The sequence below is a fragment of the Eutrigla gurnardus genome (assembly GCF_963514095.1).
Source record: "Eutrigla gurnardus genome assembly, chromosome: 2".
Classification (NCBI taxonomy): Eukaryota; Metazoa; Chordata; class Actinopteri; order Perciformes; family Triglidae; genus Eutrigla; species Eutrigla gurnardus.
Window position 1 is genome coordinate 29,086,933 of NC_139916.1, and position 15,665 is coordinate 29,102,597.

Consider the following 15,665-nt stretch of genomic DNA (forward strand, 5'->3'; position numbering starts at 1 on the left):
TTCATGCGAAATACTCAGTGTGGATGGTGCCAAATACACAAACACCCTTTTTCCAATTCCCTTTCCGCCTATTTGGGACAGAAATCATCCAGTCGTGAGAATGCAAACATTATTTTCTAGCGCTTTTATTTTGACATGATGGACACGATAGTGCGGGAGCAGACAACAACTGCCTTCTAACACTTGCACCAAAGCTTGAACCGAAGATGAAATGTGCAAGAAGGCACATTTCATCTGAAATTCAGCTGCGTTTCCTGAACATGACAATCTGTCAGCTGTGTTTCTGAGAATCGGAAACATTCACACATTGTATCCGGGTGTTTTCATATTCCAAATTCAACTGATTTGCTTCTTCATGGACAAAATCTTCAAACGGCGGTGCATTATTTATACATTCACAGATTATAAAATTTAAAATCTCATTTTGTGTGAGTGTGACGTGAATTTGACTGGATGTGGCACTAAACACTCTTAAAGTAATCCCCCGTCAGGCAGCTGCGTTTGAAGAAGACAACTTTTTAAAAGTGGGAGCAAATTCTTCTTTTGATGTGCGATTCATATTTCATTGATGATGAGTCAACAGCATGACACGCTAACTTCCCTTTCCCAGTGCGTTTCATGCCGTGTCTTTGCTCTTTCTGGTCGTGTTTACACTGGGGAGGCTTTGTTCCGTTTCACACAGGACAGAGATGTTAAGGGTTTTTGGGGGAGGGGGTTTCTCTTTAACTGAATAACAACCAGGGAAAAGCCTATCGGCGGCACAAACTGGCTTCCTGCCTGATTTCTGCAGTGGAAAATCTTTTTAAGTGTGAGTGCCAGCCATGTTGGAATGATGTTTCTCTTCCCGGCTTTTGTCCTCGTGTTGATTCAATCCTGTTTGACGCCGTTCTCTCTCTCTCTCCAGGTAACGATTTGTTCCTGGTGGCGGTCCACGAGTTGGGTCACGCGTTGGGTTTGGAGCACTCCAACGACCCCAGCGCCATCATGGCTCCTTTCTATCAGTACATGGACACGCACAACTTCAAACTGCCTCTGGACGACCTGCAGGGCATCCAGAAAATCTATGGTGAGTTTAGTTATTAATTTCCCCTGTTTCCTAATGCATCGTACATAGGACTGTGGGTGTTTTAGGAGGATCCTCACATGTGTCCTATAAAATCCTTTGAGTCAAGGACTCAGTCCTCGGTAGACTTGGAAGGATCCTGGACATTCGAACAGTTCTTCGGTGGGATTCGACATAGCTTCCTAGCAATTCAGCCGTTGAAGGATCCTTGCTTGAGTCTTTGTATCACCCAATAATACTGTATTGTCTCATGCTCTCCACCAGGCATCCCCACGGCCATGCTGGAGCCCACCAGGCCGTTACCCACCTTGCCTTCCCGACGGACACACTCCACCTCCGAACGCAAGCACGACCGCCACTCACGTCCGGCGCGACCATCCGGCGATCGGCCCGCGCTGCCTGGAAACGGCAAACCCAACATCTGCGATGGCAACTTCAACACCGTGGCCTTCTTCAGACGGGAGATGTTCGTCTTCAAGGTGAGCGGAGAGAAAAAAGACGCAGACGGGAATAATGTAGATTTGTGTTTGAATATGTTCCTTTTTATCACATGGAAACCTTACTGTAGTTTAAACACACATGATGCAGGCACGGTCGCTCTGCAGCTCGGATATGCGACGATATTAATGTAGCTCTATTTCAGCTGTGGGTTAAAAAATGATCCATGTATGCATGTGTGGGAGAGAGAGGGAGTTCCACACTGAGGACCAGCCTCACTGAGGAGGAAAAATCCATTTTGATGTCTCTTTATACTGAATGTTAGAAAAGGTCACAGACCCGTCTAGCTCTCCGTCTGTCCACCTGATGTGTCTGCTCACCTGTCTGTCTCCTCTCTGGAGGATTCCTATCTATGTGACACATTATCTTATTACTATTTTCCCTTATCTGCCTGTCTGTCTGCTCATCTGTCCGTCTCACTCTGGTTGCCTCGGTTTTACGTGGTCTATCTGTCTGTCTGCCTGTCTCTCTTACTGTGGATTATGAGACAATGGGCCCGTGGACACAGACATGCACCTCCACACAGGAGCAGGACACACATACTTGAGAAGTGTTTAGCCATTTTGTTTTTGTCTTTCAGTAGTTCATTTTGTCTGAGGCTGTTTTGCCTGTTTTGTAGTCTTTTTAGTCTCTTTTCTAGATTTTATTTGTTGCTTAATTCTCTTTGTTGTGTTCATGAGTCTCTTTGTGGTCTTTTTGTGTTACTTTTAGTGTTTTGAGTCTCTTTGTAGTCATTTTCAGTACCATCTCTTCCTGGTTGGTACATGTGTCTTGAGTGACAGTCTGTATGTGAAGGCCAGGGGCCCTGACCGTTCAGTAATCCATCCATGCAAATACTGTCTGAATAATTAACAACCGCATGAGTAAGACGAGAAAGAGAGTGTATCCGTTGCTGACCCGAGTCAAAGAAAAACAGCTTTTGTTGCTCTTACACAAAAGGTCTTTCTTCTTCATTGTTTTGCTCTCGTCATTGGTCTTATTGAAGAAGTGGTGCACTAATCGCAGGATGGTGTTGTCCGAACTTTTCCAGTAACTGGAATAATAATAAGTGTAAAACACGTATTGAAAAAAATGATCGAAGAAAGTATTTTGCTTCAATTCATACCGTGTCAATTTGAAACGGACTGGGAAATGATTGGTTTAATTCATGTTACACCAAAACACACTTTCATTAATTAAGGGACTGATGCAACCACTTTGCCCCCTGCACCCTGGTTTGCACCAGATTTCTCAACACTGTGTATATTGTACGTTGAGAGGTAACACGCCCTTGTTTCAGACTCACTACTCAGTGATGCACCCAGCAGCTACTTGCAGATTGACCTGTGAATTTTGAACAAGGGATCCCTTTATAGTAACCCAATGATATCATAACGTCCTGTTTGACAAGCTTGTCAGTTCAAACCTCTCACAAGTCAAAATCAAGCATTAAAAACAATAAACCATTGGCGCACAATTTATATACATTTAAAAAAATCTCTGCATACAGAGTTTGACGCCAAAAAACAAAGCAGTATTTTACATTGTGGTATGTAGTGAATTAGAAATTACAATTTACATTTTCAGCAAAAATGTCATTATCTGGATTCTATTTTCAAAGACATTTTATTACTGATGCAATCTGTTTATCTCCTTCTGGGAGGATAAAGCCACATTTAACATAAAAATACACAGAATGTAAGGTTAGTAAGAGGTGTTCCTTTAATGACATCATGAATAATACTATAATTAATACAATAAATCGCCAGATAGCAGAGAATAAGATGAAACAAAAATCTAAAACACAACTCCGCACCTGTTTATCTTTCCCAGAATGAGGGAATAAATTACTTCCATGAAATGCTTCTTTATGAAAGAAAGATAGATATGTATATAACTGTAATCTATACAGCAAAAAGACGGGGAGCACAGGAAGAAAGGAAATTATCTCCAGAAATGACATCCATTCTGGCTCTAGCACCCATCCAACGCATGCCTCGCTCTAACTTTTTTTTTTGTAGAATCATTATACTAATACTGACCAAACACACCACAGATAATAGACTGTATCTGTATTGGGGTGTCAAGTTCAACATCTTGAGCATCGCCTTCTCCGATTTTGGCCATTGCCATCTTGGATTTTATTGCATTGGGATTCTGGTGTGAAGCTTTTGGTAACGACAGGAGTGAGGCTGCAGTAGCGATGGCATGACAATCACAAGGCAGCCCCGCCCTAAAGCATCCCCACTATTTGACTCTAAATGGACCATAATTGACTAAATGTCATTTTCTCATAGACTTCTTTACAATCAGAGAGGAGTCGCCCCCCGATGGCCAGTAGAGAGAATTGAGGTTTAAGGTACTTCAGTGTTGGCTAATCTTTTCAGAACCAATGGTATCCTTTATATTTCTCTCTCTCTCTAAAAAAAAACAACCACTGAATAAAGCAGAATAAAACACCACCGAAGCAGACCGCTTGTTTCACTCGTGGCTGTGTGAACATCAACTAAGTGGATCATGATGACAGAATATAGTCAAACTAGGAGCAGCTGCTGCAGAGATATTTCAGGCTCAGTTTAGGTTTAGGTCCTGCATATACATTTTATGTGGAGCAACTCTTCCAAACTGGGTTAAACTGCTTAGTAGCCTGCAGGTGTGTGTTGGTGTTGACGCCAATAAAAAGTTGTGACAAATCACCTCTCAGTGTAAGCTCTGTTAAAGCAGCAGTCCACCCAAAATTATAAAAAAAATACAAATGTCAGCAAGAAATGTAAATCGTTCACTTACAATAATGCAGTTGTATTATATTTATTTAAAGCCTGTGGGTGTGTTACTAACACTACAAGGAAACCAGTGAACTGCTTAAGCTACTCATAAAGATCAACATTTTGTAAAACTATAATTTATAATATAATTTATAAAATATTTTAGTTATCAAATGTTTGGCTGCGAACAAGTTCCACAGAACCAGGATTACGTGTGGAGGTTTTCCTTCCTCTGACTGTTTCCAACCGGTCGTATTACTAAAACATAAATGTTGGATATGTGAAGCTGTGGAAGGTGACTAGTGCGTTTGGTTGATTATGATTAATAGTGTTATTTATGACAAGGAGACATAAGTATATTTCTCCGATCGTAAACAAATGAAACATAAGTTGTGTCTGAATTCAGCAGCCGTATCCTTCGGCCTTCTAGTCTGCCTCAGCTGCGTCCTTTGAAGTCCACGAAGGCCAACCCGAGCGGTCTCTGAAGTAGGACTAAGAATAAATCTGGTCTACAAGGGATTTTCTGTGTGCGTCACCTTAGCTTCTCCCGTCGCCTAGCAACCAGCTGCGCTTAACAAGAAAGAGCATAGAACTGAACGTTATCTGATTAAATTGGAGGCAGAGATCATATTTTATTCTTTTTATCTCAGATTATGATGGAGGGTGTGCTTCATGATATATATTACATGTGAGAGTTTATTTTGAAACATCTGCTACTTATGATCCACTCGTAGACGCCATGTTGATTTAGGTGCATTCATCTCCAGCGCAATGAATCTTGGGATATGTTGGACTGTGAAGGATCCATCAGTTGGCTGAATTATTATTTGTTTAAGTTGATTGCAGGAAGAGTGATTTTCTCTTCTAAGAGTCATCATGTACCGAAACACTTGATGTCCCCGAAAGAAACAAAGAAACACTTTCCATAACTTCAAAATTACATCTTCATCATCGATCAGGAAAACAAAGCCGATCTTCCTCTCCCTTTCACTGTGGGACAGAAGCGTATTAGGACATAAAGAGCACTGAGCCGGTGGGTGTTTGAAAGGAGACACTCATTATAGGATGTTTCCTCGGCGAGAAACACTCACGGTTTCTTTCGCTAGATATGAGAAGCATTGATTTTCTTTTATTTCTCTTTGGGTTCACACAGAAAAGCATTAGCGTCCAGCAGATAATGTTGGATCATTTGATAGAGTGTGTGTGTGTGTGTGTGTGTGTGTGTGTGTGTGTGTGTGTGTGTGTGTGTGTGTGTGTGTGTGTGTGTGTGTGTGTAGGGACCGTGTTTGGCTGTGTCCTAGATTCACCGGAGCTAAATGATAATAAGCTAAGATTGATGCTCGCCGTCTCCTCATCATCATCATCATCATCTTCCTTTCTTCTTTGCACTCTTTGTCTCTTTGCTTCGTCTCCTTCGAACATCTCCTCCTTTGCTTCCTCCACCTTGCATCGCCTCGCTTGTCTTATCTTTGTCTTCTGATCCTCCATCTAGATATTCCCTCTCCTCTCCTTCATTCCCACTCCATGATGCCTTGTTTGAATTACAAGACATTATTCATTTCACCAAAGTCTTCCTCTCTTCTTTGAGATTTAGGGGAAATAATACATATTTTCAGAAAAAGTGCAAAGACAATGACAGTCACAGATGGTTCCCGTAGGGAAGCTGAGGGAAGCGGCTGTGGGCTGCATTTTATCAGCGTTCCAGTTACTCTTCTCTCTTGTAAATCTGAAAAATACTGTTTGAAAACACTTCCAATAAAGCGTAAATCTCACTTTTGTGTCATCCATCAAAGTACGTTTTCATTTGCAGCATCATTGTGTTGCACCAAAAGGTACATTACCGGCCCCTGAGGCCAGAGGGCCAAAACACTCTACTACTTGGTGCTTGGTGAGAACAGACGGCATCTGAAGTGCCTTAAACTTGCAATCTCTCTGCTGGCCATCAGGGGGCGACTCATCTGGTTGCAAAACAAAGTCTGATTGCATGGAATACTATGAGAAAATTACCCTACTTCTCACTTGATTTATTATCTCAGTAAACAATTTCTAGTTTCATGTCTTTTCTGTATCATTTCTCATATCATTCTCGCAATAAACCAAGATGGCGACAGCCAAAAAATATAAATTGAGACCATGATGGCGATGGCAGAAAACCACCTTCCAAACTTGAGACTTAAAAATGGCAGTCCACAAACCAATAGAGTGCTGGAGGGAGTCACGTATTTTTGTAGTCCAACAGGAAGTTAGCATCTCCCTGGTTCACTTCAAAAGGCCAATAGGATTTTTTTCCATCAGATTTTGGATTATTGCAGAAAATAATCTCTATAGCAAACAAACATTTATGGTACTCTTAAAGATTTTGTTCACCAAGGTTATCTTCACAAATGAACACCACATTTCAGATTTTTTTGAGCTCATCAGAAGTGAGAAGCTAACGTCAGGCTATAAAAGAATGACACAACGTGACTTCACATCACCAACACTTTAATCTAAAGGTGGACTAGTGCAGAGATGGCATTTAGACACCTCAGTGAGCACTTTGCCCAGTTGCTGTAGATTTGGTCCAACTGTCTCCAATAGAGCGGCAAAGATTAATGTTATAATCAAGTAGTTGTCAACTATAAAGTTAACCAACAACTGGTTTCATCATCAATTGAGTGATTTGAATGTTTTTTTTTAAGGAAGAAATGAAAAATTATCTGATTCCAGCTGTTAAATGTAATTATTTTTGAGCATCTTCACTCCTCTCCTCCACCTGACGGGAGTATCTTTGATTTGTTGAAAACCACATTTGAGTACATCTACTTTGGGAAGCACTGATCGACATTTTTCACAATTTTATAGGCCAAGCAGCTAATCGAGGAAATGATCAACAGATGAATCGACGATAGAGATAGTCTCCAGTGACATTGAATTTCTAACTGGTGACTGGTTGTGTTGCAGGACCGGTGGTTTTGGCGTCTGAGAAACAACAAGGTGCAGGAGGGTTATCCCATGCAGATCGATCAGTTCTGGAAGGGTCTACCACCTCGCATCGACGCCGCCTACGAGAGATCTGATGGCAAATTTGTCTTCTTCAAAGGTACGAAGATGCTCCATATTCAACATTAATAAATCACAGGTGTGCAGGGAGCTAGGCCTGGGGTCAAGACATATACACCAACACAGTCTGAAATAGTCACATCGAGTACAGTGTCATGATTTACCTCCTTTTTTTCATGTCGTTCAGCACAACTTCCAAACTAATAACCGCTTGGTTAAGTTTAGGAAAAACATCTGGACTTATAATTAACCACGTACAGTTAGGTTTAGGCAACAAAATTAAAGGTAGGTTTAAAAAAACGTCACAAACGTGTCACTTCACAACAACACAGTCTGGTGGTTGAAAGTCCTGTGGACCCGTCCACCTCCCCTCCCCCACCTGCCATATGTATCTCTCTGGACATTGCATAGTCACATAGATGGGTTTAATTCATGTGTCCACCACGGAAAGGATCCTAATTAACTTTCCACTTGCTTTGTTTTAGTGCTGAGAGACACGAAAACAACGAACAATCCGTGTCCCTGAACATGAAACCAGTAGATTGTGTTTCATGACTATTTCAGAAACTCCCATGAGACTGGGTTGTTTATACAGAGGTGCTGCAAACACTGCAAACAATGTTATATTTGGTGAATTATTAATAATTGTTTTTCCATTTTAATGGCATAATTTTGGGAAACTGAAATATGACTAAACATGATGCAGTGCAGTTAACAGTGTGCTGACAGATGGAGGAAGGTGTTGAGAGAGAGTAGCTGGTGACTACATGTTAATTGAGAACTCATTGTGTATCACAGATATCTCACCAGATGTTTGGTCTGATTTTGGCTATATATGTTATTATTAAATGATTCTTATTATTATTGAAGTTAAAATGTTTCCGCCTGTCATCTGGTCGTTCCAGCTATCACAGACCTCACTGGGGTTAATTAGTCATACTATTTAAAGAGGCTACAAGGAACTTTTAACTTTGCCGCCTTCGACCTGCAACCAGGCCGAATTGCCGGCCCTGCTGGAGGAAAGGGAGGCACAGAAGGACCAGAACCGGGGGCAGGCAAGGCAGACTGTCAGACCCTGCTGCGGTAAAATGAGAGGTTTTTTAAAGAGAGTCTGGGGACTATTGGAAACGCTACTACTTTTCTCGCAGGGACTGCCAAAATCAACACAAAATTTCCTTGAACTAAATTTAACACACTATTATGAAGTGGGTCGGTCTTTAAATGTACACAATATATCACAAAGATTGGTCAGATTTGCTGAGTCAGTTTTTCCTCACCGAACTGCTCAGGAAATCAGCACATTTTGCCCACAGTCTTCAGTGTAAAACTTTTCTCAAACATATCTCCGTCTACCATCTGCTCCAGTGTTATTGGATCCCGTCCTGCTCTCTACGTGTCCTCCTCCTCCTGAAAATATATTTAATAAAGTGTGAAATAGAGAATGGCAGTGCAGCGGGGAGCACCCGGCCTGAAGTAATAGAATTTTAGTCTATGTATGAATCCTCCCTCATCCTCTGGCTGCTGACTGTGGATTCACTCATTTCTGTCTCTTTCCCTCTCTGCTTCCATCTCTGTCTCACTCTTTCTCACTTTCTCTGTAACACACACACACACACACACACACACATCGACGTGTTCTGATGGAGTGTCCTGCTATCACGGCCAGCCAGGAGCAGATATTAATAGCTTCACTCTCTCAGCTGCTGACTCTCAAACACACACAGTGACACACGAAGACGCTTGGTGATGCTTCCACACACATTGAGGACACGTGTGAACCAAACACACACACACACACGTACAGAAATAGGGTTTTTTGTTGTATTGTTAGTATGTTTTTGTATTTGCAGGTAGTTCTATTCTCTGAGCTCACAAAGAGGCGAAAACTACACTATGACTACCTCTCCCGGCTCTTTTTGAAATCTTCTATTTTTACATTTACCTGCACCACCTAATGTTCCAAAAGTTGTAAGACACGACATCTGAGAGGTCACTCAGGCCGCGTTCTCTGCAAACACAAGAGAATTCTCCAGATTGGCTATGCTAACATTGTAGCTCTATCAACAGTCCCTCCACATAGTCTGGTCTGGTCTCTGGACTAATGTGACCACAGACACAGATATGCTTTCATGACACCATCATGAGAATTTCTCGCTCAAGTTGAAATATTTCCACTCCAATTAATTTCCAATTTCCTGACAATTAGGCAAACTGCTGAGGAAGACCCTGTGAAATGATTGAAAGCTCCTATGGGCCTCGTGGCAAGCTCGCTTTAGTCGGCGGCTGTTTTCAACATCAGGAATGAACTTTCAATTGCAATTTTTTTCCCAGATTTTAAGTCCCCACACACCTACAATGTGCTCTTTCCTGATCATAAAAAGACTCATATCTCCGCTGGCTGCAGTAAACAAGGTTCTCATGAGACAAACTCAGGAAATCCAAGAAAAGTAGAGAAAACGCTGCTGTTTGTGCAGCTGTATCCCTTTAAGGAAATGCAACAAACAGGTAGTCAAACTACAGATTTCTTGTCTGGCAAATTGTGTTATATTTTATGGGAATAATAACTCAAACTCCAAAAATATGAGCTGAATAGTAAAGGTTTTTTTTTTAATCCCTTGTTTGTGTCTTTAGCTCTGTATGTACTATTATGATAAAAGCACATGCTAGGCTACATCTCAGTTATATGGTTTACACTTTAAAAGACTCCTGCTACATTAAATGCCTGCAGGAAAGCAATTATTGTCTTTGTTTGTATTCATTGTTCCCGTGTGTCTTTTATATTTGGTACGGGCTATTTAAAGGAGCTGCTGTCAAGTTAGCTAATTGAATCTCCTCTAAAGCAGCCGTAATAGAGTAGTTGTATAAGTTAACCATGGGTTTTTAATCTCTCTTTATATTGTCCCACATCTGTCTTCTGGACAATAGTAACTGGATATTAAACAAAGCTGCAGAGGAGCTATAGTTACTGCGTTGTACTGCAGTTCAATCATGACTTCATTGGTTTCTGTCCCATTTAACAAAATAATAATCACATTGATTTCTTAACTTTATGTTATGGCACTTTTAAGGAGGCACGTTTTCACCATTGTTTTTTGTGAACATTTTTGCGACTGATCTGAATCAACTATTAAATAATCACTTATATATATATATATATATATATATATATATATATATATATATATATATATATATATATATATAAAACAGCTCAGACTTTAGTGACATCTGTGTTTGTTAATGCATCTTAAAGAAACCAAACTCGACAATAAAGTTGAGATAACTACACTGAAATTGGGTGGATTGTCATCTAAGTGCTGACTCATCTTTTCCCACCTCCTGCAGGCGATAAGTACTGGGTGTTTAAAGAGGTGACGGCGGAGCAGGGTTACCCTCACAGCCTGGTGGAGCTGGGCAGCTGCCTCCCCAAAGACGGCATCGACACGGCGCTGCGCTGGGAGCCGGTCGGGAAAACCTACTTCTTCAAAGGGGACCAGTACTGGCGCTACAACGAGGAGAAGCACACGGCGGACCCGGGATACCCCAAACCCATCACTGTGTGGAAGGGAATACCGGACGCACCGCAGGGGGCCTTCATCAGCAGGGAGGGATGTGAGTGTTCAGTCTGAAGCTTTCCCCTGGCCCCGCCCCAAAAATGTTTTTGTAACATTTCTTCATTCACTTCAATTCTACAGTAAAGGTACTGAATGTTTATACGTCATAAACCAGAACAAGAGAATAGAAAGAAGAAGCTGATAAGAAAGTTCTAAAAACTGAAGCCAATGCTAAAGTGCCTTAAGCTTGCATTCTCTCTGCTGACCATCAGGGGGCGACTCCTCAGATTGCATGGAAGTCTATGAGAAAATGACTCTACTTGTCTTTTAATGTATTATCTCAGTAAACATTGTGTTTACAATTGTTACGATGTGACGACTGAAGACGTCACAACGTCGCTCCCTAACACTCAAATCTCTGTTGAATATCCTGGACATTATCCCCGAAAGAAGAGACATGGCTCCACCTACAACATACGTCATCGCTGTCTTCAAACAGAAAAAAGTCTCCAGAGATTTAGTTTGAAGTAGTGTCCTCGTTCCTTCAAACTTAACGATGACGCAACAAGAGAATAGTTCAACAACTCAAAGAGTCAGTTGGTTAACCGGCTGTTCATTGAAGCTTCTTTCCAATTCATTGCACTCACATTGAATTACTTCCTCCTCAACACCATGTTTATCGTGCCAAAGCAAAGGCGACACATGCACACATGCATGATGCCTGCTGGAAGGGAAGTTCCCATCATCACTTCCACTTGTCGAGTCGTGACCTCATGACCTTGTGGCTGCCTCAGAGGGTGTGTGTGTGTGGGTGTAAAGAGAGAGAGAGAGAGATCTGAGGCAGTGACATCTTGGGTCTTGCATGGTGTCCTGCAGGGACGTCGGATGCAATAGACAATGTGTTTGTGTTTGTCTCCTTTGGGCTGTTTGGAGGTGATGGAGCAGATAAAAAAGGGGAAATCAGATGAACCCTTCTGGGCTTTGTGTGTGTGTGTGTGTGTGTGTGTGTGTGTGTGTGTGTGTGTGTGTGTGTGTGTGTGTGTGTGTGTGTGTGTGTGTGTGTGTGTGTGTGTGTGTGTGTGTGTGTGTGTGTGTTTGTTATAGTGTTCTCTGCCATCTTTAGTTTGGATCAGATGTAGTTTTAATAACCTTTTAGCTGTAGATGTGTTATTCTGCAGAAAGTAAGAAATTCCGCTTAATCCTAATGTTCATTTTGAAGCATAAAGTAGTCCTGTCTGGAAAAACATTTTTTTTAAAGTCAAACTGAGCAACATGAAAAATAATAGGATGTGTGTGGATCAGTAGATTTCACAAACTGCTAAGAAACTGTGTTGCATCGTAATTAAAACTTACTTGGCATAAAAAAACAAACTGCATTCTGGTAACACAGCGTTAACGTGGATGAATAACTTTTGGAAATTATAATTCTTCTTTTTTATTGGAGAAGTAAAAAGATGAAAGGAAGCCCAACACTGAATATGAAAATGAATACAGAGAGAATACATGGGAACAAATGAAAGGAATCAAGGAAACATGTTTCGTCTTTCTGTAGGTGAAAAAACTCTGACCCGCTGATATTTCATCAAATGCTAATATTTAATCAAATACTAATATTAGCTTACACGTACATGCACTTCTTTTAGCTTGTTCTCACATCTGCCTGTAAGTGTGAAGCTGTGAATCCCTTCATGTTATCTCTCTCTCACATACCGTCCCATTTGTCTTCCAGCAACTGTGTCTGCCTCACAGGCATTACATAATATTGCCTTTCAATAAAAACAACCTCTGCTGGGAGTGAATTACTGTAGCCTAGAACTGCCGTGTCACAATACAAATGTTATTGCCTCTAATGAGATTCTGCGTCACAGGGATGAACCAGCGCTGAGAGAGGGAGCGCAGGATGTTTTTCAGTTCAGAGGAAGCCTTTAAAAAAGGAGCGAAGGCCTGTGTTTGTCACTGCATGGAAGTGTTTGTCTCCTCAGAGTCAACTTGCTAGTTGTAGTCGTGCGATATTTGCTCCCCGTTCTAGTGATTTTACACTGAACCGGTAATTTTGAGGCTCCAAATATCTGAAAACCTTTTGCACAGTGCAACTATATGCAAAGTCAATGCAGACACAACACACTTATGATCAGGGGCAGACTGGGACCAAAAATCGTCCCTGGCATTTTGGGCCGGACCGGCCCACCACATAAAATCAGAAATACCACCCGTCTTTGCGCTCCCCTGAATATGTATACCAACTCCTACTTGACTAAAGTGTTTTGGGCCTGGCCAGTGTCAATTGAAAAAACAATGGGCTGCCAGACTACGACTACCACTTTTATGGGCCGGTCCATGGGCTGGACAAAAAGAAAAAAAGTGTTGGCGGTTCAACCCAAGAGGTCACCCAGAGCTCTACGATAGTACCTCATATTTGCACAGAGACTGGATGGAAATGTGCGCTGGCGTTTATGTCTCAATCACTGTTAGTTTTGATGGCGCAGCAACAATGTTAGCATAGTGTAGTTCCGATTGTTGAAAACTCGCTGATACGCTTTCGCGACACAGCATCATGAAGTATTTTGAGTTGAAATGTTGAAGTTGTCTTTGCATCAGTTGTGTCTTTGCATTGACTTTTCACGCAAACCATTGGCTTCACATTTGGTGTGAACAAACTACTACAAACTTTTCTGTTGTCTTTCTTCTCTCTTGCCTCCAACCCACATTTCTCTCGTTTCCCCTCCACCACCCCCCATCCCTCCTCTTCAGACTACACATACTTCTACAAAGGGAAGGAGTACTGGAAGTTCGACAACCAGAAGCTGACAGTGGAACCTGGATACCCCAAGTCCATCTTGCGTGACTGGATGGGCTGCGACCAATCCGACATGGAGCGCTCCGGTAGCAAGGGGAACCGCGGAGACCGCCAGCTGCCTCTCGACGACGTGGACATCATGGTGACCATCAACGACGTACCGACGACAGTCAACGCGATTGCCGTGGTGATCCCTTGCATTCTGTCGCTGTGCATCCTGGTGCTGGTCTACACGATATTTCAGTTCAAAAACAAAGGAGTACAGCAGAGCACCATGACGCAGCACTACTACAAATACCCTGTTCAGGAGTGGGTATGACAGACCACTTTGCTTTGAAAAGGGGGAAGTTCATGGATTGAAGGGGTTCAAGCAGTCGTCATACTTTTAGCTAGCTTATGTTGGCCAAGAAGGCTAGCAAAAAAAACAACAACAATGGAAAGACACTCATTATGCTTGCTAATGATAAACGGGCAGACACCGAAGATGGAGTAGGTGGAGTAGGTTTAGACGTTGGCTCAGAGTGTGTGTGAAATAGATTCGTGCCTGTCTAGTGACTTGAGCACTTCAGTGTAAAATCTTGGATCTTTACCAAGGACACGTAAAACAAACATGGCCGAGGACAGCGAGAAAAAAGACTGCAGGATGGTTGTGATTGGCTGATAACACGTGATTTGTCCACAACTTCTCTGGCCAAGTGAAACAGGGTCTTATGAGCAACACTGAACTATTTCCTCTGGGACCTACAACATGACTCTCCTTCTCCGTAAAAATAAAAGAGGATTTGGGGCTGATAGAATATGCTCCTTAAAGCCAGATGTACAAGTGAACTACTTCAATTATTAAGTCAGATTAAATTTCAATTTAAAAAGAGAAAATACATGGTTTATAAATTTCAAACTTGAAGATAAAATGTAGGTAGAAAGGCCATAACACAATAAGAGCTCTCTATGGATCTCTGAATTTATTTATACTTGGTATGGAGCTGTAAAACTGTCAAAGAGGACCTTTTTCTCTCTTTTTTCACGCACACAACAAAAAAAATCATCATCACCATTATTTCAGATATTGTGTCAACTTAAGAAACACTCCCCTGTTTTGGTTTACAAAGCATGGGCTGATGTTTTTTGTAGATGTAGAATAGCTGGTCGTCAGCATATAGTCACAGAAAAGATGAATGACAGTTCAACAGCCTTATATGTGCACAACCAGGGCTAGTATTCATCAAACTTATTCAAACTGAAAGATAAATATGAAAATGCTTCGCTATTACTTTTACTCACACACTTCAAAATAGAAGCTGCTGATCTTTTCAGTGATTGCACAAATATCATGATGAGTAATACATTTACTGAGTGTAAATCAGAAAAAAAGTCATTTTAACCCGCTATTCGTATTTTTACAAATATTTTTAAGATTTGATCGGCTGTTACACATTTTGGGGGGGGGGGGGGGGGGGGTTAGAAGTGATTCAAACAACAACAAAAAACTGTTTCATCCATCCAGTTTTCCATTTCTTTGACAACTTTTTTAAAAACATTATTCCTGGCAGTAGAATGTTGTTAAAATTTCAGGCAATTTCCCACAAATGTATCCCTATTTACATACTATTTATTTACGAAACTGACATTTTTCATGTTAATTGCTACTTGAGATATCAAGGATTTCACACAAATGGAATGAGCCTATTGAACGCATTCAATTACTTATGTTTTGAACATATTTTAACTACAAGGGCCAGGGCTAAAAAAAAAGACTAAAAGTAATTTCAACATCATTGTAGACATTTCAACTTTACCCCCAAAATGCAAAAATGTAATTCATCTTTTTTTTTCTTATTATGCCTGACCCTAATACTCTTCCATATTCTGCTGTGAACATGCATGCGATCGATCACTTAAATCTTTCTCTTACACTTTGAAGTTTGATAAATACTTGTCCTGAGCTGAACTGATTGGTTAAGTTTAGT

The 15,665-nt window shown here is 41.2% G+C and overlaps 1 protein-coding gene across 1 annotated transcript in view; it reads left to right on the forward strand.

The window, feature by feature from the left end:
* Positions 1-14,040, forward strand: part of mmp24 (matrix metallopeptidase 24) — a gene marked incomplete at its 5' end in the record, with an annotated part of 65,465 nt that extends 51,425 nt beyond the window's left edge. Inside the window, 5 exons of the mRNA XM_084025676.1 lie at positions 905-1,066; positions 1,328-1,542; positions 7,249-7,387; positions 10,693-10,959; positions 13,653-14,040. Of these exons, the coding sequence (XP_083881802.1) occupies positions 905-1,066; positions 1,328-1,542; positions 7,249-7,387; positions 10,693-10,959; positions 13,653-14,017 (1,148 nt within the window). The 3' untranslated portion in view covers positions 14,018-14,040. The remainder of the gene's footprint in view (positions 1-904; positions 1,067-1,327; positions 1,543-7,248; positions 7,388-10,692; positions 10,960-13,652) is intronic.
* Positions 14,041-15,665: the final 1,625 nt, after the last annotated feature.